General features: G+C 56.0%; 1 protein-coding gene across 3 annotated transcripts; it reads right to left on the reverse strand.

Moving 5' to 3' along the window:
• Positions 1-345: 345 nt before the first annotated feature.
• Positions 346-27,744, reverse strand: CSNK1D (casein kinase 1 delta). Of its 3 annotated transcripts, XM_087826437.1 has the most exons (10): positions 27,616-27,742; positions 21,352-21,462; positions 11,387-11,535; positions 10,755-10,983; positions 10,250-10,420; positions 9,644-9,792; positions 7,470-7,641; positions 6,955-7,094; positions 4,062-4,125; positions 1,271-3,005 (listed from the first exon to the last, which is right to left on the reverse strand). In XM_087826437.1, the coding sequence occupies exons 1-9, from the start codon at positions 27,689-27,691 to the stop codon at positions 4,093-4,095; spliced, it is 1,230 nt and encodes a 409-aa protein (XP_087682563.1). In that variant the 5' UTR covers positions 27,692-27,742; the 3' UTR covers positions 1,271-3,005; positions 4,062-4,092. The 3 variants fall into 3 exon arrangements, with proteins under 3 accessions (XP_087682561.1, XP_087682563.1, XP_087682562.1); XM_087826435.1 differs by lacking the exons at positions 1,271-3,005; positions 4,062-4,125 and adding an exon at positions 346-462 and having other exon boundaries at positions 27,616-27,744; XM_087826436.1 differs by lacking the exon at positions 4,062-4,125 and having other exon boundaries at positions 27,616-27,740.

Below are 27,744 nucleotides of genomic sequence, written 5' to 3' on the forward strand. Positions count from 1 at the left end.
GATTTAAGGCAGGGGTGACTCTGCCGTTCACCCCACACCTCTCTTTCAGCAAACCACCGAGGGGGTCTGGTCCATCAGCTTTCTAAGTGCTGCTGGTGGAGGGCCCTATGGCCACACCCGGGAGCCCCTCGGAGGTGTGTGCTCACTGGTGTGTGCTTAAAGAAAGTACCTTCCTGCCTCCCGTGTTCACCCCCCGGTTGGCTGACGGTGGCCCTGTGGCCAGTGCCCGGGGCTGGCATCTCCCTGCCCTCCTTGCCCAGCCCTGCTGGCCTTGCCCAGTACCTCACACCCACCTGCCCTCATGGCCAGTGGCACCTGCGTGGCTGGGAACCCGATCGGAGGCTGCTGGGGCCGCCTGCCTCAGTAGGTGGTGCGTCGAGGGCGCTGGGGACGGCAGCGGGTGCCCTGGCGAGCGCCCTGGCGGGCCGAGTGCAGCCGGAGAGACGCCACGTCCCTGCTCCTCTGCAACGAAAAGCAAGCGAGGGCTCACCTCTGGGGTTCAGTCACCAAGACACAGCCCCTGGAGCTCTGCGCAGGAGCCAGGCACCTGCCTGCAGTCCTTCCTGGTCTGTCGCCTCAGCAGGCAGTTATGGGTCAAGGTGCAGCCCTGCACCTGCTGACCGGTCCCATGTAAGGTTGGCCAAGCTGGGGCTCTGGGCAAAGTGGAGACGCCAGCCCCCACCTGTCAGGTCTCTAAGGGCCAGCTCCAACTGTGGCCCGGAGGCCTGTGGTCTCGGCAGCCGCCTGCCTGTACTGGAGGTGGGCCGCTAGCTCTCTGGGCTGTGCACACCCACGCCCTTCTCTCCTGATGGGAGCTCAGCCTGGCTGCTACAGGTGAGAGTTACCTGGGGTTGCTGCTCAGGGACTGAGTGCCCCCCATGGGTGTCTCCCCTTCCTGTTGCCCTGCAGCAGCAGAGAGTAGGTCGCAGCGTCCTGTCCTGTGTGTGTGCCCCCCCTCCCCCCGCACCTACAGGGCCTGGCCTAAGAAAGGGCTGGCAGCCCCCTAGAGTCTCCCCTGGGGACACTATGAAGCGGACAACACATCCAGAAGGTTTGGCTGGGGCTGGATGGGGGGGCGCATGGGCTGGCCGAGGCCTTGGGAACTTGGGCAGGATGCTGAGTGCAGCAGCCCCGTCTCAGTCCACCTGCCTGCTCCAGCAGGCTCACCAGCTGACAGGCTGGCACCTGGCTCAGAAAGTTTCCACCTGGGTACCTACACACTGAAAACTCCCAAGCTGACGAAATAAAGACCACGTGCTGGGGGCAGGGAAGAAAGGTAGACGTCATATATTTATTATTTACAGGGTGTAGTAAGTACACAAATACAGTGGTCACACAAATGCACAGGTCAGACACCACCGACACACTGTACACACTGCCCCACGGCTCCTGCAGGTGGTGGGGATGCGACTGTCCACTGCCAGCGCTGAGCTCCAGAGGGAAGCTCCCACCTGCCCTGACCCACCCATCCCCGCCCCTGTCCCCACAAGCTTGCAGCAGCCAGCTCAGGGTCTGGAAGCACCCTGAGCCCTGTGGTCAGTGCACCTGTCGGTGTCCCGGGAACAGCACTCCTGTGCTGTGGGAGTCAGGCAGGAGGGACACAGACCTGAACACCTGAAAGGCTAACAGCTTCCTACAAGCTCCCCAGGTCCCAAACACCTCTGCAGTGGGGGGCAGGGAGAGTGGAAGTACCTACAAATGGACGCACTGCACCTCATCCCAAGACAGGGCCCTCGTCTACTGGCTGCCACCGCCTAGGGCCCTGGAAAGGACAACCACAGGCAGCCTGGCACCCTGAGGGTCTTTCTGGTGAGAATGAGACCCACCCTGCCTGCCTCCCGGCCTGTGGGCTCACTGCGTTCCAGGGACAGTCACAAAAGCAGGACACACCCTCCTGGACCTTCGGGTCTCAGGATCACCTGCTCCTTGGCACTTCAGAGGGGCTTCCCTTGGGCCGGCCCCTTTCTGGGCAAACCTGCATTCCAGGTGGACACCCATCCTTGGTCTTGAGCACACAGACGTTAGCACACAGTAGGGGCTACTCGGCACCACTAATGTTTACAGTCTGTTTAGAAAATGCCCCCAAATCCAAAGGCATCGAGGCAACAACTACCAGCAAAGTAACTGCACAGCCCAGAAGGGCCCAGCCAAGCCCAGGCATGGCCTCCGCCTCCGGGTAGTGGGCACCTGGCTTCCACTGCCGCCCTTGCTCGCGGCCGAACTTTCTAACAGCCGACGACTCGAGTCCTGGTGGCTCAGTTTACGGTGGTGAGGGAGTGATGGCCAAAACCAGGTGAGGTCACAGGACAGCACACAACACACGCACAGACACACGTTACACGTGTACACGTGACAATTTCCGGAAGAAAACCCCTCTCCACGGTGGACTACGCCAAACAGAAGCAGGAAACATTGCTGGCGGCACTGGTGCCCTGTGCCTGCCTCAGTCTACACAGAAACTCCACGCCGTGTCTGAGCCGGGACATTTTGAGGTCAACATCTTTGTTAAGACCGCAGAAACAGACAAGAAGAAACAATAAAAAGATTTCTTTACACAGATTTAAGCCAGTAATTTTTAGCAAAATGATACAAAACTGTCAGAACCAAGTAGAAGGTGGTGGTTACAGCAGACTCGCCAGGGAGCGCGGACGCCACCGCGGCAGGGAGAACCGAGAGGCTCTGGACGGGAGTCTGGTCTCTGCAAGTGTCTCGCACTCGGCTTTTCTTCCCAGCCCCGTGACAACAGTTCACGTGGGGCCTCAGTGGAGCCCCAGAGGTGGCAGCGCTTGGAGTCTGTCCGGTTTAGTCTGTTTTGTGTCCCCACGGCGTTGCTGGGTGGGTGGCCTGGAGAGCACCCGGTGTCCTAGACCGGGGAGCGTCACTAGTAAAGCCATGTAACAGAGTAGATCAGCCATGCATTCATTGTCTGCCCTTCACAGCAAAAAGGAGAGTTCTCATCGGTGCACGACAGACTGAAGACCACTGGAAGCCACCCGACCGGGAATCTGTCGGAGCCAAAGCACAGGACAAGGTCAGCGTGCGGCCGGAGGGCTGGCCGGTCAGTGAGGTACCCTGGGAGGAAGGGGATAGATGCGCCTAGCCCCACTCTGGACGCCCGAGCCCCCAGCCGCTCCAGGAGTTCCCTCTGCGGCCAGGACACGTGCTCAGCAGAACAAGTGACAGGAAGACGGGAGAAGAGGCATGCAGGCGGGGCCGAGAAGCGCGCCAACGACAGGACCAGAGTCCAAGCGGGAAAGAGATATTTGCTCCCAGCCACCCAAGTAACTTGGTGTTTTGAAAATGGGGCCAGGCCTCGTGGGCACTGGGACCCCCACACTCTGCGGGAGAGGTAACAAGCAGTTCCCATCAAGATGGCTCCCAGAACACCATTGTGTTAAAGCCGCAGCAGGCTCCACACGGCCCTGAGCCCGACAGCCACCGGCCCTCAGCGGCAGGAAGGAGCCGCCCAGTGTGGCCGAGAGAGGGGAGGCACAGCCTGGGCGCCCAGCCATGCACGTCGGCAAGGAGCAGGCGGCTGGGCGACGGGGACACATGACAGCAGGGACAAGATGTTGGGCAGAGACCAAGTTCGAAAAGAAAAACAATGAGGAAGACAAACGCAGAGGGAAGAGATGACAAAGCCGGGACTGCAGAGACCACAGGAGTCTCAGGCAGCAAGAGCCAAGAGGCCCACCAAGCGCGGCCACTCAGCTGAGCGCGACAGACACACGACCCAAACACAACCAATCCAGTAGGACCCAGCGGTGTCCTGGGGCCACTGGGTCCAGTGCACATAGAGCCCCGGGCTCTGACTCACACAGGGGGCAGGTCCTGGGAGTCACCCGTTTAGGAACCCCCTGCAGTCTGCTTGCCCCCCACCCCAGACTGGGCACCTGACCACAGCTGCTCTGGAATCCTCTCAAGGGAAAGGCGGCGGAGGGACCTCACTCTGCAGCACTGACATGCACGACCAAGCCCACCTGTGCTCCCCTTGGCGAGGGGTTATTCCCGCCCCGCCCTGGCGCCTGCTGTCTGCAGAGACCGGCCATGAGCACACTCACCCAGTGCTGCCTTCCAACAGGAGACGTGCAGCTACTTGCCGTGGTGTTCGAAAGGAATGCTATTCTGAGGTGGGGGGAAAAGACAGCTGTTGGTAAGGGTGCCGCTGGCTGGCCCAGCATGAGGCCTCCTGTTTCTAGAAGCGAGTCCTCACCTCGCCTCCACCAGGTTCACCATCACTGGCCCGGGGGCCTCAGAAGGAACCCCAGGAACCGCCCAGGAGCTCAGCCTCACCTTTTACGAACTGCCCCCAAACAAGAGCAGCCACAGCTGCTCCTCCAGGATGACCTGCCACCAGGGCCAACAAGGGGCCGAGAGAACCAATGCCAGACAGCCGCCCCTGGTGCTGCTCACTGCCCAGAGCAGCCTGTGCTGGGCAGGGGCGAGGACAGCACTCCCGGGACGGGGGCTGGGCGCATCTCCTCACTAACGTGGGAAGGGTGGGACCTTATCTGGTGGGACCCTATGAATTAAAACTAATACAAAGAGTCAACAGCCGGGAACCAGCACTAGTCCCTCAGAGCTGCTGGACCAAGAGAAGAATGTTCGTCGCACAAGCTCCTCCACCAGATGCCCTCTGGGCTTCGTGTTATTTTGGCCACACAGGCCAGACTTGAATTCCAAAGTTGGGAATGCAGGGACTGGGGTCCCGGGGAGCTGGTCTAGCACCAGCTGCCGTTGAGAAGGAAGTGGGTGCAAGGAGGAGCGGCTCCCCTCCTGCAGAGTGTGAGCGCAAGATGGCCAGGGGTCAGGACAAGGGACATAGGGGCCAATGCCCCCACACCCAGCTGGAGAGGGTCAGCAGGTCCCCGAAAGACGGGCTGGCAGTGGCTGGAGCTGGAACACCTCGCTGTGCCAGGCACATAGGCACCGGACTCGCCTCTTCGAGCAGAGGAGATGCTGCCATGGAGAAAGTGGCACACACATGGCTGCTTCTCCTTCACCCCACTTTCTTTGGGAAGCAAGTGTGATTGGAGGCTACAGAGTCATGGAAATGGGAGGGACTCCACTTACCCCGTAACTTCCAAACCGCCAGGGCAGACATCGGAGGCAGTCACACCCCGAGTCTCCCAAGGAGCCTTGTACTGTCCCACAGGGGCAGAGATCATGCCCTTGGACACAGGGCCTTTCAGAGTCTCCTAAAGGAGCATCCATGGTGACCAAGGAAACCTGAGACAGCCACGCCCGGGATGATGCATCGGGACACACCTCCCCCAGGGCTCCTGCCCTCAAGTGAAGGTCCTCAGAAAATCTCTAGAGTGACCAGTGACGAAAGCTGAGGTGCTGCTTTTGAAGGGGAAACACCCCCAAACCAAATCTCTCAAGAGGCCCCACCCACATTTAGGCTGTTTGTTCCTTCAGGTGGAGAGCAGAGAACAGGAATATAAGGGGTTACAAGCTTGCTTCAGCTAAGACTTCCCAGGAACAGCCTTGGAGCTGCGTGCAGTCAGCGCTGGGGGCCAGCAGGCTGAGGCTGGCCTGGGTGGAGAAGGCTGGACTCGCACCTGCAAGTGCCTCACACCTGCGGGACCTCTGACTACATTTCCTCAATGATCCCAAACCAATCAGACCTTTTCTTTTTTTAAAGTTAGGCTTGTTCCTTTCCTTTGTCCTTGCTGCCTGGGTCCCCAACACTTGGACTTCGAGTACAGACAGAGCCCTGGCATCCATAGGTGCTGGATGCCCCCACCTGAGGTGTCCGGGGCCACAGAGCCACCATATATGCAGCTGGGGGTGGACAGCTCCTAGGACCTGCTCCCAGCTGCTAACTTGTGGACTCCAGGGCTCATGGGAAGAGGCCCCTGAAACCCCTGCTGGGTGTGGGGAGGAGGCCAGGGGCAGGAAGAGGTCCCATCTCACTAGCCCAATATGCCTCACATTCACACCCCATGCATCTTGAATCTCTGGGACAACGCTATGGCCCAGAGCCTACCCGTGTCGAGGAGAATCACTCGTTGGTGAGAAGTGCCCCTGCCTAGCACACCTGTCCTCTGCCAGGTCAGTGGGTCCTGCAGCTCTCAGACCCTGTACTCTGACCACTGTGCCCAACCCGCCCCATTTGCCAACAATCCACACCCCACACCCAGCAGGCCTGGCCGTGGGGCCCGAGCTGACCGGTACACAGAGATGACATCACAGGGAACCAGAGGGGCTGCCTGATCACAGCCCGGGCCAGCCCTCCCCCAGGACACCCCGTGGAAAGGTCGAAGGAGAGAGGGACGGCTCCTAGGTTCCTGACCCCTAACCACCTTACCACAGATGGGGACCTGGGCTCAATGGAGAAAGGAGAGCTATTGTGCTGAGAGGCGCTTGCAAGACAGAGCAGCAGCAGTGGGAGCCCGAGTGGGAGAGGAAAACACGGAGGACGTGTGGGCCAGGCCTCCCGAGGATCAATGCAGAGGGACATCAAGATAGGAACTCTCACCACAGCATGTCACCAGCTCCTGGGCCCCAACAGGCCTCTGTGCACCCCACCCCACATGACCGCCAGCAGCCCTTCCCCCGGCCAGGCTCTGTCAGGGGACTGCCTGACCAACAAGGGTGAGAGGAGTCCAAGGCTGGGTGTGCCTACGAGAGACACCCAGTGCTAGCAGGCACGGCGTGGCAAGTGTGCACAGGTAAGACGCTGAGCCCCCGAGGCCAGCCAGGGCCCGGGCAGCGCAAGAGAAAAGGCCCCATTACCTGTCCCAGCACGGTGGGAGATGAGCCCTGTACCCACAGCTGGTCTCAGAGGCTCTCGACCAAGGGGGTGAAAAGCAGCCAAGGGACAGCATCCCTCGTCAGTTCAAACCCTTTAAAATCCTCACCCCACTCTGTCCAGAGCCCAAAAGACCAGTCCAAACACGGAGAAGCCTGTGGCCAGTGTCCCACCCTTGGCGAGCTGGGCACGCATACCTGTGAGGTGGACATGCGGGAGGTATCTTGTCGGCCCGTGAGATCCGACGAGGAGATGTTGACAGGGGCGCCTCGGTGCAGCCGCATACTCACTTTCCGCTCTCTTTCCATGCCAGACACGGGCCGAGGAGAGGTGTTAGCTGAAGGGGAGTGGAGGGGGTGGAGTGAGGTCTTCCAACCCTCCACCACAGGGCTCTGTCCCCAGCACCATCCTACATCCCACTGGACTGTGAAAGGGGCTACCCAGGGCTCTGCGTACAATACTGTCAGGGATGGGGAGGGAGTGGGTATCTAGAGGATGGTGGGGGGACGTGTGTCATGAAAAAAATGAGAGACTGTGAGACAGAAACTCCTGGAAGTGCCACGCAGGCTGCTCCCTGCCTCTCTGCCCTCAGGAGTTGGGGGACACAGGCATCCCCCAGAAGGCACAGCCACCCACCCAGACTCTGCTCAAAGCTGGCTCCCCCTGAGATCACACGCAAACAGAACCCTACTTCTTGCTGGGGACCACTCACCAGTGTGTGAGGTAGGGGTGAGGGGGGTGGGAGCAGCCACATCTTGTGTTCCCCGCAGCCGGCCTGAGGCCGTGGAAGGGAGCCCACGGGTGGCTGGATTTCGGGAGTGTCTCAATCGCTCCTCACGATCCCGGCGTTCCCGCTCAGCATCGTCAGCTGCCCGGCTGGCACCCTAGGAAGGTAAGAGGAGGAGACCAGAAGTGAGCTGGGTTTGTTGAGGAATATCCCAAGGCCCTTGGCTGTGCCCTGCAACTCAAGAGAACACCAGGGCATTTGGGACAAATATGCTGTGAAGCTGTCAAAGCCTGCGAGACGCCTCTCCCTCCAGCACAACACACAGTGAGAGTGGGGAGCGAGCAATGGGCCTCCTCCGACTTCCCAGAACAGCAGAGGAAACCCAGCCCATGGCTATGGCACTTCCTCCAACCCCAAACACCCAGGCAGCTAGGTGGCCATCTTCTCTGTCAGCATGCATACGGAGACAGAAAATCATTTGAGGTCGTGACAGTTGGGGAGTCTGAGAAGCAGGCGCGAGCGGCAGCATGTGGAGAGCCGAGGGGTCCACTCAGCTCAGACCTCTGGCCCCAGGGCACATGTGGTGCCAGTGCACACGGCACGAGGAGGCCAGAGACCAGGTTTGTCCCAGGTGGGCCATGTAGTGGACTTGGACACAAGCAGCCCTTCACTCTCTGTAAGAAACGAGCTGCTGCACAGGGCCCTGCATGTCACGAGGTACAGCCAGGACAGGATACCGCACAATGAAGCTCACACAGTTCCTAGCCTGACCAGCCGAGAGAGCCTGCAAACTGTGGCCCTCAGGCCAAGTCCAGATGCATTTACTTCTGCGATCAATTCACTGGGCAGCCATGCCCACATCTACACACTGCCCAGAGTGGCCTTCTGGCTACAACACAGACCCGGGTGGTTGCAGCACCGTGCGGACTGCAGGGCCAAAATCATTTACCACATGACCTTTATAGAAAAAGCTGGCCAAGCCCTAAAATGAGGTCCACTCTGATGTCCAGACTCTGGGTATCTGCAGCATCACTAACAGGGCCGTCACTGAAAGGCTACCCGGGGCGCCCTTCCTCCCAGCACCTGGCTCTCTATGGATGACACAGGCTAGGTCTGGGTCAGGCTGGCTCTGTGGGCGGACCCTTGGGGGGGGGGGGCTGCAGCCACCTGACCCTCCCCCTGCACAAGAACCTACGCCCTGAGGCAGGGATAAGGCTTCCTGTTTTGTACCTGAGGAGGAGGTTATGCGCCTCAGTCAGATTTTGTCACCTGGAAAGGTTCCAATGTCTACTTTAAGCTCATAACTACATAGAACAAGTTTTTAATAAAAGAAAAGGAAGTTCTGGAACAACTGGAATTCTGGCCCTGGTCTGAGGATTAATTAACTGAACTCACAGAGCTGACCTGGATAGGCGGCTTGTTTCATCAGAACAAATTAAAGTTCAGGCTCCACCCACAACTCCCTGCAGCATTCTCAAGTGCAATTAATGAACGAACTGAGTAACAAGCGTAAGTCCAGCTTGCTGCAGGGCCAAGGTCAGACTCGACATCCAGCGCCTCCCCTGGCCGCCCACCAGGGGTGGAGGCCAGGATGCTCAGCAGGTCCTCAGCTCATGTGCAGGAGCCTCAGTCTTGGCCACACCTGCACAAGAAGCGAGCGGCCACCACATCGCAATGTCTCAGAGTCAGCACCACAATACTTTCAGGGCTGATGGGAACAATAAAAAAATGATTTTTCAACAAAAGGAGGCTTGGCATTCAGGTCATAGCCCTGGTTCTGGGCAGCCCGCACCTGTAGACACCCCCATGTCTGTCCTGTCTGCCTTTGCTTCCCCTCGACGGGCACTTTGGCTCTCAGAGCCTCTTGCCTTCAGGTAGAACCAACCCACAGGCCAGACTCCAAAGCCCTGCCAGGAAAGCCCAGCTCCGGGTGCAGCAAGCGTGCCTTCTGAACCCCAACTTCCGACAGCTTGCCTCTCACACAAGACAGGAACCAGATGGCTGGCGGCCTTTTGCTGGTGGGCTGTTCCACATTACCAGAGAGAGCTATCATTTCCTTGCCCTGTGGTCTTTACATAAAAGGTTCCCCAGAGAGAGCTACCATTTCAGTGACCTCCCAGCTCACACTGAGAGGTCAGCAAGCTGGTGATGCCACTTACGAACTTGAGCATGTTCCAGTCGAACACATAGTCATAGGAGAACCCCTGGCGGTGGAATAGGTTTCTGAAAAGCTGCCTCAGGTACGAGTAGTCAGGCTTGTCATCAAAACGCAAGGAACGGCAGAAATTCAGGTATGTGGCAAACTCGGCTGTAAAACAACAAGAAACTCAGAGCTAACCAGCAACATCCCCAACTGGTAGCCAGCATGCAACAGGTAACATCACTGTGTACCACCCACGCTCCACACTTGGGGGCAAAATAGGGACTGAAACACCAGCCACACTATGAAGAACTGAGGAGTTGGGGAAAGTTTAAGAAAATGCAGCATCACCCTGGCCGGGTGGCTCAGTTGCTGAGGTGTCGTCTTGGGCACCAAAAGGTTGTTGGTTCGATTCCGTCAGGGCAGATGCCCGGGCTGCGAGCTTGATCCTCAGTAGGGGGCATGCAGGAGGCAGCCGATCCATGTTTCTCTCTCTCCCTCTCCCTTCCTCTCTCTCTCTAAAAATCAGTAAAAAAATCTTCTAAAAAAAGAAAGACAATGTAGTATCACAGAGCAGTCTGGCCTCACGGGGCACCTGTCCAAGGGGAGCCCCGAGGACACTCACATGGGTAGCTTTTGCACAGCACTTCGATGGGAGTGGACATCTTCTTCTCACTGATGCGCTCATACTTCTGCCTCTTGGTGGCAGCCTTCAGGCCCTGCCAGGGCAGGGAGCCCAGGTTGAAGTACATGAGCACGTAGCCTAGAGACTCCAGGTCATCCCTTCGGGATTGTTCTGGAAACAGAAGGGAACCAGGTCTAACCCAGCCCACGCCAGCAGCAAGCACACACTTACTGTGGAAATGAACTCTAAAGACCACAGGAAAGTACACTTGGATCCCTTCCTTCTACCAGAAGCTCCCTGGACGTGCTGTTAGAGAACTGCGACACCCAGGTGAGCCACACCATGTCACAGCTGCCAGAAAGCCAGCCCCGACCTCACAGAACCCCATCTCCATAGTCCTTCTGCCACCTCTGCCACCCCAAGCACTGACCCTGGTCCCCCGGGGCTGCCTTCCCTGGGCTACGCCGGATGTGCCCAGGCAGCCTAGGCCAGGGCCAGGGCTCACCGATTCCAAGGTGCGTGTTGATGGAGGCGTACCGCGCCGTCCCGGTGAGGTTCTTGTTCTCACGGTAGGGGATGTGCTGGTGGGTGCGGGCGTCTCGGTACTTTTTGGCTAGGCCAAAGTCGATGATGTAGACCAGGTTCCCCTTCTTCCCCAGCCCCATGAGGAAGTTGTCGGGCTTCACGTCACGGTGGATGAAGTTCTTGGAGTGAATGTACTCGATCCTACTGATCTGCAGGCAGAGCGGCAGGGTGGAGTCAGCCTGACAAGCGCCTGGAGGCGGCTCCTGCCCAGCAGCCAGGGCCCTGCTGGAGCTGTGCGTCTGCACCCTCAGCCAAAGCAGCTGCTCAACTATTGGGACGGAACACAGAACCCACTATCCTCACCCCATGCCTGGCATTTCCCTCTCACGGGCTCTCCCGGGGGACAGACAGCAGCTGCACCAGCAGTCCCAACTGCCAGTCAGGCCTCCCATGAGTGTACTGTGCCTTGGCCGCAGTGGCTCTCCAAACCCAACCTCCCATGTCACTACCTTGCGGCAAAGCTTAATGAACACCACTTCCACCTTGTGCACACCAGGTGGACAGAGAGGTGCCGCGAGTCAGACCCATCGCTTCAGAACAACAAACTCTTACCATCTGATCGGCCAGCAGCAGGACAGTCTTGAGACTGAACTTCCTCGAGCAGAAGTTGAAGAGGTCTTCCAGGCTTGGTCCCAACAGCTCCATCACCATGACGTTGTAGTCCCCCTCTGCCCCACACCACCGGATGGTGGGGATACCCACTGGAAGAGATAGGGTGTTTCAGGGAGGCTGGAGATGGGGTCAGAAGACCTTGACTCACACTGTGACTCCCTGAAAAGGGTCAGGTGGGCAGCAGTCGCAGGGACACAAGGCAAGAATATGATGCCTACTTTGTGTGTGGGTGTAGATTCAGGACAGAGGGGTAGGGAAGAGAGGGGTGCAGGCTGAAGCAGCGCCCAGGGTCCCCTGCAATTGACATCCTCTGTTAGGGTGCCTCGCTTGTCATCATTCATGAACCAACAGCTTGGGAGACACATAGAAGACTCAACTCTAACTTTTAGGGGAACACTGCAGCGTGCAAGGTGGAAACCCACAGTGGGTTCACGCAGACTTGACACTGTGAGCTGAAGGCAGGTGATCTGTAGAAACTGCTGACAGCCAATGGAGCTGCAGTCAGTGTGGGACTTCAAGCCACAGCCATTTCTGAAACCAGAGGCCCCAGGAGAGGAGAGAGAAGGGACGGGATAGACGTCACACCAAAGAAACAGCTGGACGCCATCATTTAAACCCATACGCCCAAGGAGCTCCATGAACCCCAAGGACGAGCCAATGAAGACCTTCACACTACTGCCCCCGACAGCCAAGGTGCTCACCACCAGGGATGGGAACATCTTCAAAGCAGCAGAGGAGAGACACATCACATACCGAGGTACAAAGACAAGGGGGCCGCAGCTTCTCATCAGAACAGGTGGAGGCCCAGCCACCTTCAAGTGCTGAGGAAGACTGGCATTCTGCGCAAGCATAGGCTGCACTCCCCAGTCAAGACAAAACAGGACGTTCCCGACACAGCAAGGTGCAGAATCAAGCACCAGAAGACTGCTCTGCTCGCCTGCTCCTCCCCAGACACAGAGCAGGTGATGCCAGGGAAGGAAGTCCGGGATCCACAGGGCGGAGAGCAGTGAACAACCTCACCCTGCACACCTTAGACAGGGCGGCTTAAACAAAGACGGTAACGCACACGCACACAACAGCAGGAGGTGCAGACGGCTGGAGGAAGCGCACTTTCAGAGGTTCCGCTGCTCCACACCAGACGTCTCAGCACCACTGACGAGACTGCGACACGTAAAGACGTACGTGACAGACCCCACCTTGGCCACTAGAATAATTAGAGGATGGTTAATAAGGCAACAGAGGCGCTTACCATAAGAAAAGTCATTAAGAAAATACTTGGTTAATCCAAAAGAAGACAAAAAAGTCGAGAAAATGAAACAAAGATGAGACAAAAACCAGCAGCAAGATGGCAGACTCACCCATCGCCTGACCCCAGTAGTCACATTAAATGTGAAAACAGTGAGCCCCTCCCACGGCCATGACTGCGCGAAAGGACAGGGACACCACTCCCCTCAGTCTGGTGACAGGAATTCCCGGCAGCATCGCCAAAGCCCAGGTGAGGGACTGTCTCAGATCAGAGAGACGAGCAGAACCCTCTGTGCGCACTGCACACGCTGAGTGCCTTACACACAGGTGACAAACAGGACAGACAGGAGGACAAAAGGGCTCAGAACACTGGTGGAAATGACTAGGCACCAGTCACTCCATAGCCACAAAGGCACCCGTTTTTCAGAGAACATAATCCTGAAGTGTATTTGCTGCCAACAGAGCATGGAGAACACGAAGCCGAGACAAAGACAAACCCAGGCTGACCGAGCGCCAGTCCCTCTCTGCAGCAGAACACCCCAGGTACGCACGGGCGTGTACCAGACACACAAAACAGGCCTCGCTGAAGTTAAGGGCTCAGGCTGTACAAAGCATGTTCTCAGACAACAGTGTCCTTCAATCAGAAATAGGTAATGGAGAGCTCTGAGGATTTCCCAAGTGTTTGGGAGCTACGCAATACACTCTGAAAGACTGGGCGCCTGCCTGTCCCTGCAGGCTGCGTGGGCTGTCTCAACACGGGACAGTGCAGCCCTCACCCGGAAGCCACACAATTCGGTGTCTCCCCATGCCTTTCAAGCTGCTATCCCTTTGCTGGAGTCAGGGACTCTCATTTTTGCCAGCACCCATGAAACCATGGCTCGCCAACTGGTGTGCTGGCAAATAGGCAAAGGTCTCAGACGCTGCACAGCCCCTGGTAACAGCAGTGCCAGCCACCAGGCAGGTGAGTGACCACAATGACAGTCCTCAGCCTTTGAGTCTTTCAGACGAGGCCATGGATGTTATAGAGGCAGATACAAGACTTCCCAGCTGTGCCCTTTCCAAATCCCATAGATTGGTAAGCATAACAAATGGCTGATTTCCACACATACACCAAATTAAATAACCCCTGGATCAAGGAAGAGATCAGAAGGGGGTTGGAAAGCACGTGGAACTAAATGAAAACGAAAACCCAGAGCAGCAGGGTTTAGGCAACGCTGTGACAGTGGTACTGGGGGGTTATAGCAAGTGGGCACCTGTATTAGAAAGAAACTGACTGTCTCAGCTTCCCTCTGAAGAGTTAGGAAACCCAAAGCAAGCACGAGGAGTAAACAATCAGTGGAAATCAATGAAATAAAAACAACAGAGAAAACACTGAAACCAAAAGCTGGTTCTTTAAGATGACTTTTGCAGACGCCCAGGAAAAGGAGAGAGGGCGCAAACTACCAATATCAAGAATGAGGGGGCACTGTGCATCTAGAAATTCAAAGGCTAACAGGAAATACTATAAACAGCTTTAGGCCGACAGTTTCAAGCAACGCAATTGTGAAACACCCCCAGCTGGATTCCGAGGCCCCATCCCCAGCTGCTTACCCATGAGAAGAGGAAATACACAGCCACGGGCCCACGCAGAAGCTTGCAGTGGCTGTTCGGAAGGCCCGACACCTGGAGCACAGGCGTCTGCGAACAGGTGAGCACATACGCCCGCGGTGCCTCAGACCACGAAGGCAGAGACGGCTGACGCGCAGCACGGACAGCTCCCTTACAGAAGACACAGTCCTGCTCCCTTACAGAAGCTCCAGGGGATGCAACCGGCCAGGGAAGCAGCGGAGGCGTGGTGCTTAGGCACAGAGGGGGGGTGATGGATACACCACCTCTCCTGATTATGGTAATGGTTTCATGAGGGCGTAAACGTGGCAAAACTTATCACACTGCACACTTAAAATACGTTGCTCATTACACCTTGACAAAGCTGATTTTAAAAACTAAGAACGTTTTCGTTTCTCTTCATATTGACGTCCATGCCCTGGAGGTGGATTATTGGGTGAGACAGGCAGAGAGCCCACCGTGTCAGCACCATGTGCTTACAGGGCCCTCTGGTCCTTCCAGTCCGCTCCGAGGCCCTTTCCTGTCTCCATGTGTGTGGGCAGCACCACCGCGGCCAACATCTGAGCAGACAGCACAGCGACATATCTCAGTCCACACACTTCCCCACCTGCGTGACTCAGCGAATTCTTCACAGCTTCCCCCACCCAGGGTCCACTCAGAGCCACACGCATCACATGAAGTCTAGACGGCCCTTTAACCTTGTACCACTCACATTTTTGGAGTTCAGGCAATTCTGCAGAACAATCCTCAATCTGGATTTTGCTGGGTCTGACCACCTGTCAGATGCTACCTGCCAGACACCAAAAGCTCCTTCTCTCTTACTAAGTCCTCACGGATGAAGCTCCCAGGGCAGTGTCAGGCCCCGTTCCCCTGAAGTTGTTTGCATGCATCGGCGATTACACCTGAACCCATCAACAAAGGGGTAGCTCCCCAATGGACTGCTTGTCTTCATTTTTCTGTGGAGCTTAACTGTGTGGGCACACTATGGGTTCACAAATGCCCCTCCCTTCTTCCATGGGCTGTTCATTCTGAGGTTCCAGTTATCTCAAGTTTGGCCAACAGATGTCCCTCCAAGCTCACTCCTGTGTGCTATGGGCCACATCCAGATCCAAACGGCCTCACCTCCTGCCCACCCCACCCTGTAATCAGCCACCTCCCCCAGCAGCCTGGGCTCCTTGTGGGAATGACATTAAGAAGCTGTTATCTGGATGCTATGTGCTCTCCACTTCGGGCTGCCACTCCTTCCGGATGCTGTGAGTTTTGACGTTTGGAGTGTTTTGGCCAGGCTTGGCCCTTGGCTGTTCTGGGAGTTCTCCAGTCAGTTTGTTATGCTGAAAGAAACACCCTGCTGGGTGTGGACCAGAATCCCACTGGATCGAGGAACGTTGGGAGAACAGACCGAGTCCTCTGCTCAAGGAGCACAGTGCCTCAGCCTGCAAGGCGTCTTTGGTACCCTCCAATAGCTTTACGTTTTCCTGCATACAGGTCTTACCTGGCTTAGGATTTATTCCTAGTCAATTTATGGTTTGTATTTGGTTACTGTAAACTATTTTAAAAATTACTTGTGTTTCTGGACTTCTCTGGGGCTAGCAGCTGCCTGACCAGGGCCCTGGGGCTCAGTGGACTGTGGGCTCTGCACGCACCCAGCCGTTTGCAGGTAGCTATGACAAGGCGCCGGGAGCTGCAGCTGCTGCACGGGGCTGGCATCCATAAGTGGGTCACCATGCACATGAGATTAGGCTTCCTGTCTGCGTCTGCTGTGCCACGGCCACAACTGACCCCCCCAATGCACTTTGATCCTCAGTAGGCTGCACAGAGGGCTCTGGAGCCCAAAGGAGGGCAAGGCAATGGAGTTGAGCTTTCAGAAGTCCGCCAAAGGCCTGGAGTATCTCCAGCCACTGGCCCTGGTAGGTGTTCTGTCCTGGGAGTGAGGTGTCCAAGGGGGAGAAGATGAAGGAAGACAGAGACAGGTGTCACAGCTGTGGAGGTCTAGACCATCCTGCAAAGGAACCAAGCTGCCACCCCAGTCCCAGAAATGCCCCTTCTGCTAGAGCATCAGACACGTGGTGGCCCAGCTCACAGGGAAAGCCAAGCCAGACTGCTTCCAGGGAGACACAGCCCTGCCCTACAAGGAGAACCAACAGTGGAGTTTCAAGGAGCGTGGACAGAGAAAGGGAGGACACTGCCATCAGGCCGGAATCCACAGCATTACCCTTCTTCCCTCCTGGAGGGGAGGCAGAGGCACTCCAACCATTCTCTGTGCAGTGTACTCAAGGCCTTTGGGGGAACCCCTTCAAAACCTGCATGCTGTATGGGACTCTCCACTCCCAGAACCTCCAGCTTTTCAAAGTGGCCTGGATAGGGAAGCTGTTTTCCTTTTAAAGAATGTGTAATGATGACATTTCCTGTGTCAGTGAAGAGACTAAGTACAAGAGCAGTTTGATCGTCCCAACCACAAGCCCCTCCGTTCTGTGGGAGGGATGGTCTTGGGTGAGGCAGGGTTTTCCAGTGCTTGTCTCCTCAGAGCCCACTTCTGGGGTCAGGTGCTCATCTGTCCTGGGCAGTGGGTTAGGATGAGGCAAAACGGGGTGGCTGGGGTCAAGCTGCAGGCGTGCTGTTCCTTCACTAGCTAGCACACACACCACTGGATGCCATTCATTGGGACAACTGCTCCGTGGGTCCCAATTCCTGGGCCCATGGCGCTAGCTGTGTGCATGACTCATCCTGTGCATTTTAACTTTTTTCCTGATATAAATATTCTGATGTTGTGTTCCTGTGCTGCTAGTTCTGGGGCCCATGAGAAATGTCAGGGCTGAGTCGGCTGCCGAAGGGGCCTGCACAGCAGGAACATGTTCTGTCACCATGGAGACCACCTATCTGAGTGCACAGCCTGCCCAACCACCTCACTTTGCCAATCAGAACTGGCTTCTTGGCCAGTGTCCTCAAGAAAGCCCCAAACTTTCAATGCAAACAGGAGGTTTTAACTGGGGCCCCAGGCTGTGATCTCCTGGAAGACTGGGAATGAGTGTGAACAGGAAGAGGTTGGCAAGGGTGTTTACAGGTGAGGAAGGATTCCTGTTCTGGGCCTCCAATCCCAGGAGAGACCCGCTCACCCACCAGGTCCTTTCTGGATTGGCCAGGCCTCCTGGCACCACAGGACTCATGTGTGTCTGTAGAAAATGTGAGGTCACCAGGATGTTAAGGATACCTCTGCACCCACCCCAAGCTGCCAGGGTGGCTATAGGAAGCAAGGACCCTAATCCTTAACCTTTAATGTGAGCTGCCCTGCCTCAGCTCCATGGTGCCTGAACAGCAGTGGGCAGTGTCCTGGAAGCTAAGGAGGCTCACGTGTCAAACTGGGGTCCGTGCAACAGGGCACACTGGGTAACGTGTCTGATCCTGCATTCTCACCGCCCCAACCTCGCCGCCTAGTCACTGTTTGTTGCGGCTCCTGGGCTTCGTGTCACTGATTTAGTGAATGGCCACTAGGCAGCCCGGCAGGTGTAAATATAATGTATTATGTTCCTTCGTGCACTTCTAGGGCTTTGTTGTTTACCAGCTTCTTCTTCTATTGGGAGAATCGCCAGAGCATCTGTGACAAAAGGTTCATACCAGCAAACGGTCTGAAACACAGGCTGCAGCAAGGTCCTGAGCCATCCTTTCTTCCTTTTGTCCTGTTTCCCCATTTTTTCAAAAATTTTTTTACTGTTTTTTTTTTAGAGAGAGAAACATCAACTGGCTGCCTCTTGCATGCCCCCTACCAGGGATCCTGTCGGCAAACCAGACATGTGCCCTGACTGAGAACTGAACCGGCGACCTTCTGATGCCTGGGATGATGCCCAGCCAACCGAGCCACCGGCCAGGGCACTCTTTCCCTATTTTCTATGTAGAGCCAGGTCAATCCTAAAAATTGACTCCTACCCTGCTTCCTCTATTCCCCCCCCCCCCAATACCACAAATCTATACATTTAACTCTGGGGTGTCCTAGGTAGACTCTCCGGAGGCCACTGGAGCCCCCAAAAATACCCATTCTTAGAATGCTCCTCAGCCTGTACACAGGCTGCTACGGTGACACCAGATACCTGTGCCAGGCAGATCAGGATCTGAAAACGCACCTGTGCAGCTGGAGGGCCGTGACGGGCCCTGTGCTGGAATAGGGCCGTGGGTGAGGAGAGCGACCTGGTGGTGTGTGCCCACATGCCATCAGGATGGAAGTTCTGAACTCTCATGGAGTCCAGACACCAAAACATACCTTGGGGTGAGGGTGGGGTTAAGACCAGGGGTTAAGCCAGGTTTGTGAGAAGTTTCGATATAAACACAGGGACTCAGCATCAATGCAAATACAAATGTTCACAAAGTTTTGGCCACTTAACCTTAAAACAATTGAAAATAAAGCTACCAAAGGTTTCTAAGCAATGACATGAGGTTTTTAAAAACAGATTTCTTGGGGGGTGACAGGGAAACAAACATTTAAAAACAAGCTAAGCAAGGCCATCAGGAGAGACTGGGCTACTCCTTCCTCCTCAAGGGAGTGCTGGGTGGGTGTGCAGGCACTGAGGTGGGAATCGTGGGGGTCTGCTGTAGTCTTCTTGAAATCTACCTGTCATATGCACCTTTTCGTAGTAAAAAGGTCATGACTGACTGAAATAAAATGTGGGAACCGGCCAGGCACCAGAGGAGTGAGAGGTGACATGGGTGAAGCTGTGGCTCCTGAGGGCAGGCCCTGGACTCATACAAAGGGCCCAGTGCCCTCCATCCACAGCCATTAGCCTTGACCAGAGCAGCTATGAACCAAATGCTCTCCACCAAGGGGCCACTGAAGGAGGTCGACAGCCGCTCTGAGAGCAGGATCAGGAGTAGCTGGCCTCTAGGTTCTGCCTGGCAGTCCACTACATTTTGATAAAAACCTGGTGTCTACCCAAGTCCTTCACCAACATTACTTACTTAAATTGATTTCTGCCATTTTGGTTTTTTTATGGCTCTTCCCAACCAGATGTGGGGCACGTGGAAGGTCTGGGGCACATTCCTGACCTCTGGCCACCTTGGAGGGCAGCCTCACCTCTTCCTGGGAACAGACCAATGGCCTGGGAACTACATACACAAGTTCACATCTGTGTCCCTGGAAAGTTCTGTAGCCACCTGTGCCTTGGTTTCCTCATTCATGAGGCTGATGATACCCACTGAAGAGAACTGGTGTGGTGGTAACTGTGCCAGCACATGCAAAAAACACTTCTAACAATCCTTGACACTGACGTGTGTTTACCCAATTCCTCCCCTCGGAATCACCGAGCCGCAGTTCTCCCTGGCCAGGCACAATCCACCACCACCAGAGCACGGGTATGGACAACCTGTAGTAAAAGCCAGACAGTGCGAAGCAGCCCTACGAGCCTCCAGCATGCACCACCTGCAAGGAAACCCAGGACTTCACATAAAAAGAAGAGCCACAAGGTGCTTGTTGTCCCTTGATAGCAACAGAGTGGCCTACAGCACCCACAGGGGATGTCATGTAGAAAGCTGGTGAACAGCAGAGGCCCTGCTCTCTGGGCAAAGCAGATTCCCACGTCCTCTCTGCCGGGCTCAGCACGGTCTTGGTCCATGAGTTCACAGAACACTCCCAGAAGGGTGTGCTCTGCTTTTCTGGACACTGTTCTCTAAAACACAGGTTGTACACCCAGAAAGCTCCCACTGAGTGTGCATCAGAAACTAGGGGAACCCAATCTGTGTGGGAATGGCAGAATCTGGGTACACTTACAGGGTCCCAGAGAAGGGGCATGGGAAGACCAAGAGTAGGTGGCACCCCATCTCCCAGAACAGGCTTCAGATGGGAAGCAATGTTGGTTTGGGCATTGAGCTTTGTCTGGAGACATTTCTGATCCTTCCAACCTGGGCGAGGGGTGCTCCTGCACTGTGCCACATGCAGAGGGCAGCCCCACGAGGCACAGGGGTGCCCCAGCTTGGGAGTTCTCAGAGGTGCTGCTCCTTTAAGAGCCAACAGGCCTTTAAGTTGGGAGCTTTTATTCCATTCTCAGCACTAGGCCCCTCCCCCATGACGGCTATACCTGAGTCACCTCGTTCTACTGGTCACCACCTTAAAAGCTGTGCCTGACAAACTTCCTTCTGCTGCAGCCGCTGGAGGGCAAGCACCCTGGCTGGGTCCTCTGCGCACCTCTCCCTGGGACCACAGGGGCAGAAAGTTTTCATCCGTGAGCCAGTCAACGGCCTCTATGGTCCCATGAAACGCCAGGCGGGAGACAATGACACCCCTGGGGAGGGGCCACGCAGGACGGTTTGTGCTGTGTGTACCAAGTGCTGGTTTCCAGCAGCAGACACACCATTTTTGGGAAAATACGACATAGCGCTGCAGGAGGCTATCCTGAGGGAAAGCCCCGCCTCTACTAGCAAGTGCCCCAGTGCTTCTGAGGAGGAAGCAGGGCATCCCTCCTTCCCACACAAGGCTCTGCTCCCAGGTCCTTTTGGGAGCAGTAGTCAGCCCACTCCATGCTGCAGCATCTCCGAGACTCTGAGACCCCCACCCCCATAAAATCCCTTTCTGCTCCATTAGAGAAACAATTTTAAAATCCAGAGAATTCTAAAAGTTAGACTGAGGTCAGAATGGGCACCTTCTGACATCAGACACCCTTAGGCCCAAGGGGAGGTTTGGGGACAGAATTGAGACAGTAATTGAGCTGGAAGGCGCGCAGTAGTTTCACTCAGTAAAGTCTGAAGGGAACCCCCCCAAAGCTAGAGGAAAGCATGGACCGAGCTGGCACAAAGATGACCAGCAGTCCTGGGAAATCAAAATCACACAAAGCCCAGTTCAGATACTGTTACGTGAAATGAAACTAGGGAAGGCAGTGTTTAAGCCAAAAGACTGAACTTCTTTCGAGTGAGGCCTCCTGCAGGCCCGTCTGACAGCATCTGAAAGGACCACTCAGCTCAGTCCAGGGTGTGGGCATTTTCTTCCCTTTCCCAAAACAAACCAGAGACTTTGGTTCAGGATGCATGCCCCCCATCAAACAACCCTGGTTGTCTTTTTTAACAGGTAAAGGCCGTACCTCCTCCCTGCATCATTTTGTAGATTTTGCTCTCAATGTGGAGCTGAGGGTGTTTGGTTTTGACACATTCAAGCTTGATGGCAACTTCTTCTCCTGCAACAATGTCCGTACCTTGCAAAAAAAGAAAAGCACAGCGTTAATTACCTGGTGCCACCACTTAACCCAATGTCACAGTAGCCAGGAACAGGAGCACCATCCGAAACTTCCAGGGACCAAAGGAAGCTCTCCACTTCCACAGATCCCAAGAGGATGACCCTTCCTCCCATTTAAAATGGGCATACACCACATATAGGAAAGTCCAATCTGGTATCCCATCGCCCACCTCTGCACATGCCCACTCAGATCATGTCACTGGGGGACCCAGAGAAGGCCGATGGGGTCTCTTCAGTCTCCCATCTTTCCTGCTCTGAATCTTCCCATCACCCTCCTGGTCAACCCCAAGGTGACTCCACATGTTCCTGTAACACCTTCTGTGTGGTCCCGTGCCCCTGCACTACCAAGATAGGATTGTGGGTACACATGTACTTTTCTCGAGGGAAGGCTGGCTTTCACCAAACACTTTATGACCTCAGTTCACCCAGCCTGGGAACCCAGCCACACACCCCTCTGAACAGCCAGGGTACTTCTAAAATAGGCTCAGCTCCCAGGGCCACAGTGCTCATCGCTAACCCATCATAGACCAGGCCAAGGGACACCGGGGTGGCGGCCCTCAGTAAGCTTCATGCTTCCTAGGCAACAGGACATCATTGTGCGTTTCTTACTGACCCTAGACTGGGAGGGTGAACTCGTTTTCAAAGCCCTGACTACACCTATGTAACACGTACCTGTCACACACTTTTTGTGTTAATTTTGTACTAAAACACAATATGTTTGCTAATACCTCCTAATAATTATCAGCCCATGAGTTTCAAGGTAAAATTAGGAGTTTTTATCTACAAATATTTTATCTTTGGTTTTCTTCCAATACGGACCTGGATACGCGACAACCACCACCCCTCCTGCTTCACACACAAATGCTTCAGAGTTCCAATCTGACCCAAAAGGGCCTGCAAGGCCTTCCTTGAGGAGGTTTAACAGGAGAGAACAGAAAAAGAAGTCTTCCACGGCTCATACCTAGCACTCTGTTGGCTTTCCTCACAGGTGCACTCCTAGGATGAAACACTGGGCTCCTCCTCAGTAGTACAGTTCTTTGTGAACCAAATAACACTGGCTCCAGTGGCCTCGACAGGACCTGAGATACTTCCTTCTACCAGCGCTTGGTGACTCAGTTTCTCTTGCCACCTACATTTGGCCAGGAGATTGGCAGTGTGTTTCACCAGGAAATTGTGGAGGTGAACAGGGTAATGGTTACAAAGCATGCAGAGACTCGAAGACCAAAAGCAGCATTATAACAGTGACCCACCAGCAGGAGAGCTACCTGCTTACATTAACATCCAGTAAATGCCCAAGAAACCCAAAGAAAAGTCTCTTCTCATCTGCTCAGACGGCTGCATGGGATGCTGCCACATCTAGCGAGCCTGAATCCAAAAACCAGTCCCCAGTGTTGGGTTCAGTGGGAATACCCCCATCTGACCACTGCCTGTGGCCCTCTCGGTCTAAGGTTCATTTCCCATCACACAAAGACTCTTAGGCACTCAGAGACAAGCAGGTAATGCATGTCCTTATGTCTGCCTGCAGTAGAGACAATCTATCCAATTACAAGAGAAATGACTTCACCATAAAATTCACTGTGCAAATGAAAAATGAACTCAGAGTTCCTGTGAGGACCTGGAACCCGGAACTGAACTCGCCAGCCCAGGAGGAAAGGATGACTCATCTTACTAGTGACATCAGCAACTCCACACACTCAGCATGGCCACCCTAGCTAGGACGCAGTGAAAAAACAGCCTGGGCCTGCACAGACTACCCACCAGACCAGCGCCTTGGAGAAGGTGGATGAACTTCTAGCTCCACCCACTGGGGCCGATAAAGCTTAACATAGATCACTTACCCTGCAAAATGAGTCTGTGGGGCACATGACCACAGGCAACTCTGGAACCCATAGGAATTTCCTCCTCCAACCATGGTGCCAGTCCTCCATCAGGATCACACCTGTAACTCAGCCACCTCCCTCAGGATCACTTGCAACAGGACCAGCCTCAGCCAAGATCAGAGACACAGAGATGGCCTCGGTGTAATGACACAAGAAGGGCTACATGGGCTCCCAGCTATACAAACATGAGCGCGGCACATACGGTGGGCTGCCTCCATGGAAACCAACCAGCAGAGGCCACTAGACAGAACTGAGGTCCACCAGTCTGCAGCCCTGCCCCACCTCCCATGGCCTACAGTAGCCTCACACTCCAGGAAGGGACAAACACAGGACAGCGAGGAAGCACCGTGGAGCTCTGATGACAACATGACATTGCTGCACCATTTTAATCTTGTTTTGCAGAACTATCAGTCTGTGACAAATTGCAAAACCTGGTGCTTCATAGCAGGTGACTTTTGGAAGTACTTCAAGATGGAGGAATTTAAGAGAGACCACTGAGCTCTGGTTCCAGACTCGGAACAAGTCAAAGCCTAGTAGCGAGTGTTTCCTCACCGTGTCTGTTTACACTAAGGGGCTTTAGCTCCCACACAGCCTCGCCTTGGGCAGCACTCAGTTCCTGCCAGGCAAAAGTACTCCTCAAGAGGCAGACGGAAGTCTATGTTCAGACCCAGGTCAGTGCTGTCCTAGGAGAACAAAACTGTGTCCCTCAAGCTGAGCAGACAAGGCAGATGGCAAATAAGTGAAACTAACCCCAGCAAGCTTGACCCCATGCTGGGACAGGGAGGTACCTCCCATTGAGGAGTGACACCCATGAAGAAACAGGGAGGCCTCCGAACTGCAGGGCAAAGGTCACCCCCAGGGAAAGTGTTGACAAAGCAACTGGTGGTGTCCCGACTTCTCATTAGAGCCCTCAGGCCACCACCCTGAGGGACGCAGGTGAGGACTCGCCAGCCAGCACTCTGGAGCACCTACTGTGTGTTCCACACCCTGGTGAGTGCTGCTGGGGAGCATGAAAGTCAGCAAGGGGAAACATGAAAATCAGATATGAAGAGGTTCCTAAACTTTAGCACCAAAAAAGTGTTTGGGCACGTTGTCAAGTTGACCGCATAGTCCGTCCTGTGATAAACTGACAAGCGACAGGGTCAGGTACCAAAGTCAACAGCTAGCAGAACGAAAACCTCCATTCTGACATCAGGAATGAGAAGGTCCAAGGACCGGCCACCCACCTCCAAGACAGGGTAGAGAACAGCTCCGAGCACAGCTCACACGGTCCCACTCAGCCACGCATCCCGCAGGCACTCTGCAAACACAGCTGAACTTCAGAGCAGCACCTATACTGACCACATACCACCACACAGCCGGTCCCTGCAGGCTGCCCCGCACACACACTCTTCTTCCGGGGGTCCACTGCTCACACTGGGGTTGGGAGCACGGGGTCCATATTGAGGACACTGGCTCTGCCCTTTTTTCAGTTATCAAATGTGTAAGAGGTACCCTGAAAGCAAAGTGACAGGGCTTCAAGTCATCTCCAGCAACCAGGGGCTGAAGCTTGTGAAAGCTAAGACAGGGAGGTCAGGAGTGACATGGCTTCCTTCTTGCAGCACCAGGTGTGGCAACCTCCTGCCATGTGTGCTACACAGGGTACGTGAGCAAGCACTGAGGCCTTCCCAGGCACCTTCAGGATCTGTCAAGCTAAGAGGAGGCAGACTGCGGATCAAGACCACACATTTTGCAGTCCACAGTGACCCAAGTCCAGTACATATACTTTTGAAGCCCAGGCATTGGAGAAACAGCTCCAAGAGACCACCTCCATGAAGTGGAGACTTTGGGAAGCAAGGGATTGACCTGGCAGGGCACACATGGCAAGACCATTTCTAAGCAGCAGGCTACCCGGAAGACAGGCCAATGCTGGGCCTTCCTGGTGCATGAGGCCCTCTTGGAGCTGAAAAACCACCTTTCCCTCCCAATGTCATAGGTACGGAAGCACAGAAAGTCCCAGGTGGACATCCACAACCCCAACACCAGGCTCAAAACAGGGTGAACCTACCTGGTGGAGTCAAGAGCATTCTGACCAATAGCAAAACAATGAACTAAGGCCCAGCCCAGCGTGGCTCAGCAGTTGAGCATCGACCTAGGATCCGGGAGATTGTGGTTCGATTCTGGGTCAGGGCACATGCCTGGATTGCAGGTTCGATTCCTAGCCGGGGGTGTTCAGGAGGCAGTCGATCAATGACGAATCTCTCATCATTGATGTTTCTCTCTCTCTCTCCCTTCCTCTCTCTGAAATCGATAAAGATATATTTAAACAAACAAATAAACAAACTCGATGGCCTAATGATGACAGAGGACTACCGATTTTCAGGATGAGGCCTCAATTCCTCCGGCAATGCCTAATCAGTGGCCTAAACAAACAGAAAAAAAACTACGGCACAGATGACTCAATCCATCCTATGCTCTTTGGACCTCATCTTTGACCCCTAACTACAGTATGTGGTGAGCACCCTCAGACCCACCTTTCCAGTCACAACTTACTCCAGCTAATGAGGTCTCTGGGGTAGCACGCAGCCCAAGTTAACGCTGCGGGAAAGAGCCTGGCTGTGCTCAGCCCCACCAAGTAACTCCAAGTGACCCCCGATGGGTGCTGTATGGGTGCTCTGAAGGAGGAGAGAGAGCCACAGTCTACCCACCCCACCCACCTTAGACACATGGACACCTGTCAGCCTGATCTGCACCTAGTGGCTACTGCGCACCCCAGGGAAGGGCAGTGAATAAGCAGACCGGGTTCCCACGGAGTTCCCACTCCCCACGGGAGAACTTACATCTCAGGAAATGACCTGACAACTCTCCCCCCAAGCGACTGTCTGAACCCAGCTTCGGAAACCAAGAGCTGTCTGGCAAAGTCTAAGGCCAGAGGACAAAAAATGTTAAAATATCTCCTCTTGATTCCCGCATAAGGGTGGCTAATGGACTGGTCTCTCAGTCCAGCTCCTAGATCCTAGGTTAAAAGTTTTGCCAAAAACCTGTTCTATAAATAAGGCAAACAGCTTGCCATTTACGCAGCACTTTGCCTCCCAAAACGCTGGTGAGGATGCAACCGACTGACTGCTGGACATAAATATTTAAGTAGTAAAATCCAAATGTCTCCAAAGTGGGGTTCACTCAGCAGGGCAGTAGGCGGAAATACAGGTTCAAAAGCAACCGTGCAGCGTGCAGCAGGGCTACCCCTGGGGTAAGGAAGGAGGCACCGGGCGCAGGTTTGAAGTCCCCACCGGGAGGGGCGGGGTGGGGCGCGGCCGCGTCCTCTCCGGGTGACCCGGCAGCAGGAGGGGCGGGGAGCGCGCGCGGCCAGGCCCCGAAAGGCACGAGCAGCCGCGGCAGGGCTGCCCTGCACGAAGCCGTTCCCGACCCTCCGTGACAGGTACACCAGCCAGAGAAACAACCAGCCGCCGCAGGAAGAGTTCACCCCCAAACTTGCGCAACAGCAGTTCCTCCGCACCCGCGCCGCGGGCCAGCTGGACGCGCCCCAGGGCGGGGGGTTTGGAGCGACTCGCACCCAGACCCTGGGAAACGCACAGGGGTCCTTCCCGAGCGCCCCGCGTCCCCGCCGTGCGCCCTCCTGCCCGGGGCCCGCACAGCCGGGGCGCTGCGGCCGCCGACGGGAGGCGGCGTCCCTTCTACCCGACGGCCTCGCAGCCGAGGGCGCGCTCGCGAGGGCAGCGCCGCCACCGCGCCGGCCTCCCGCCCACCGTCCGGACACGGCCGGCCCCCGGCCCCCACCGGGGCTCTCAGCGCGGGCACCGGGTGCGCAGCACGTCCCCGGCCGGCTCGGGCCAGCGCGGGCCGGCAGCAAGGGCAGCGGGGCAGCGGGGCCGCGGGTGCCTCCGGTCGGCCCGGGCCTCCCCGGCCGCCGCCCCCAGCCCGCCGCACGTGCGCAGGACGCGGGCCGGGCCCCGCCCGCCCCCTTTGTCTGGCTGCGGGCCGCCGGCGGGGACCGCGGGGTCTCGGGCCGACCCCCGCCGCCCCCGCAGCCCCGGGCCCACGTCGGGCAGGTGCCCCGGGGGCGGCGGCGCGGCCCGGCCAGGCCGCGAGCTCCTGCTGGGAGCCGCGGGGCCCGGCGGCGGGGCGGGGGCCCGGGGAGAGCCGCGGGGGGCGGCGGGTCCCGGGGGGCGGCCGGGCCGGAAGGGCCGAGCGGACGCGGGTCGCGGCGGCCGAGGCAGGGACGGGCGCCTCACCGAGATAGATGTCTCCGAAAGAGCCGCTGCCGATCTTCCGGCCCAGCCGGTACCTGTTCCCGACTCTGAGCTCCATGGCGGCGGCGGCAGGCCCGGCTCCCTCCTGCCCTCCCGGCCGCTTCCTGGGTC

This window comes from Miniopterus natalensis, chromosome 17, assembly GCF_054644295.1.
Source record: "Miniopterus natalensis isolate mMinNat1 chromosome 17, mMinNat1.hap1, whole genome shotgun sequence".
In the NCBI taxonomy this organism is placed as follows: domain Eukaryota; kingdom Metazoa; phylum Chordata; class Mammalia; order Chiroptera; family Miniopteridae; genus Miniopterus; species Miniopterus natalensis.

Bases quoted from the DNA above. Each gene is read 5' to 3' on its own strand.
- CSNK1D (XM_087826435.1), bottom strand. From the start codon at position 27,691: ATGGAGCTCAGAGTCGGGAACAGGTACCGGCTGGGCCGGAAGATCGGC. The intron at 21,463-27,615 runs GTGAGGCGCCCG...TTTTTTTGCAAG, and splicing joins TTTCGGAGACATCTATCTCG to GTACGGACATTGTTGCAGGA. The intron at 10,984-11,386 runs GTAAGAGTTTGT...CTCTGCCTGCAG, and splicing joins TGCTGCTGGCCGATCAGATG to ATCAGTAGGATCGAGTACAT.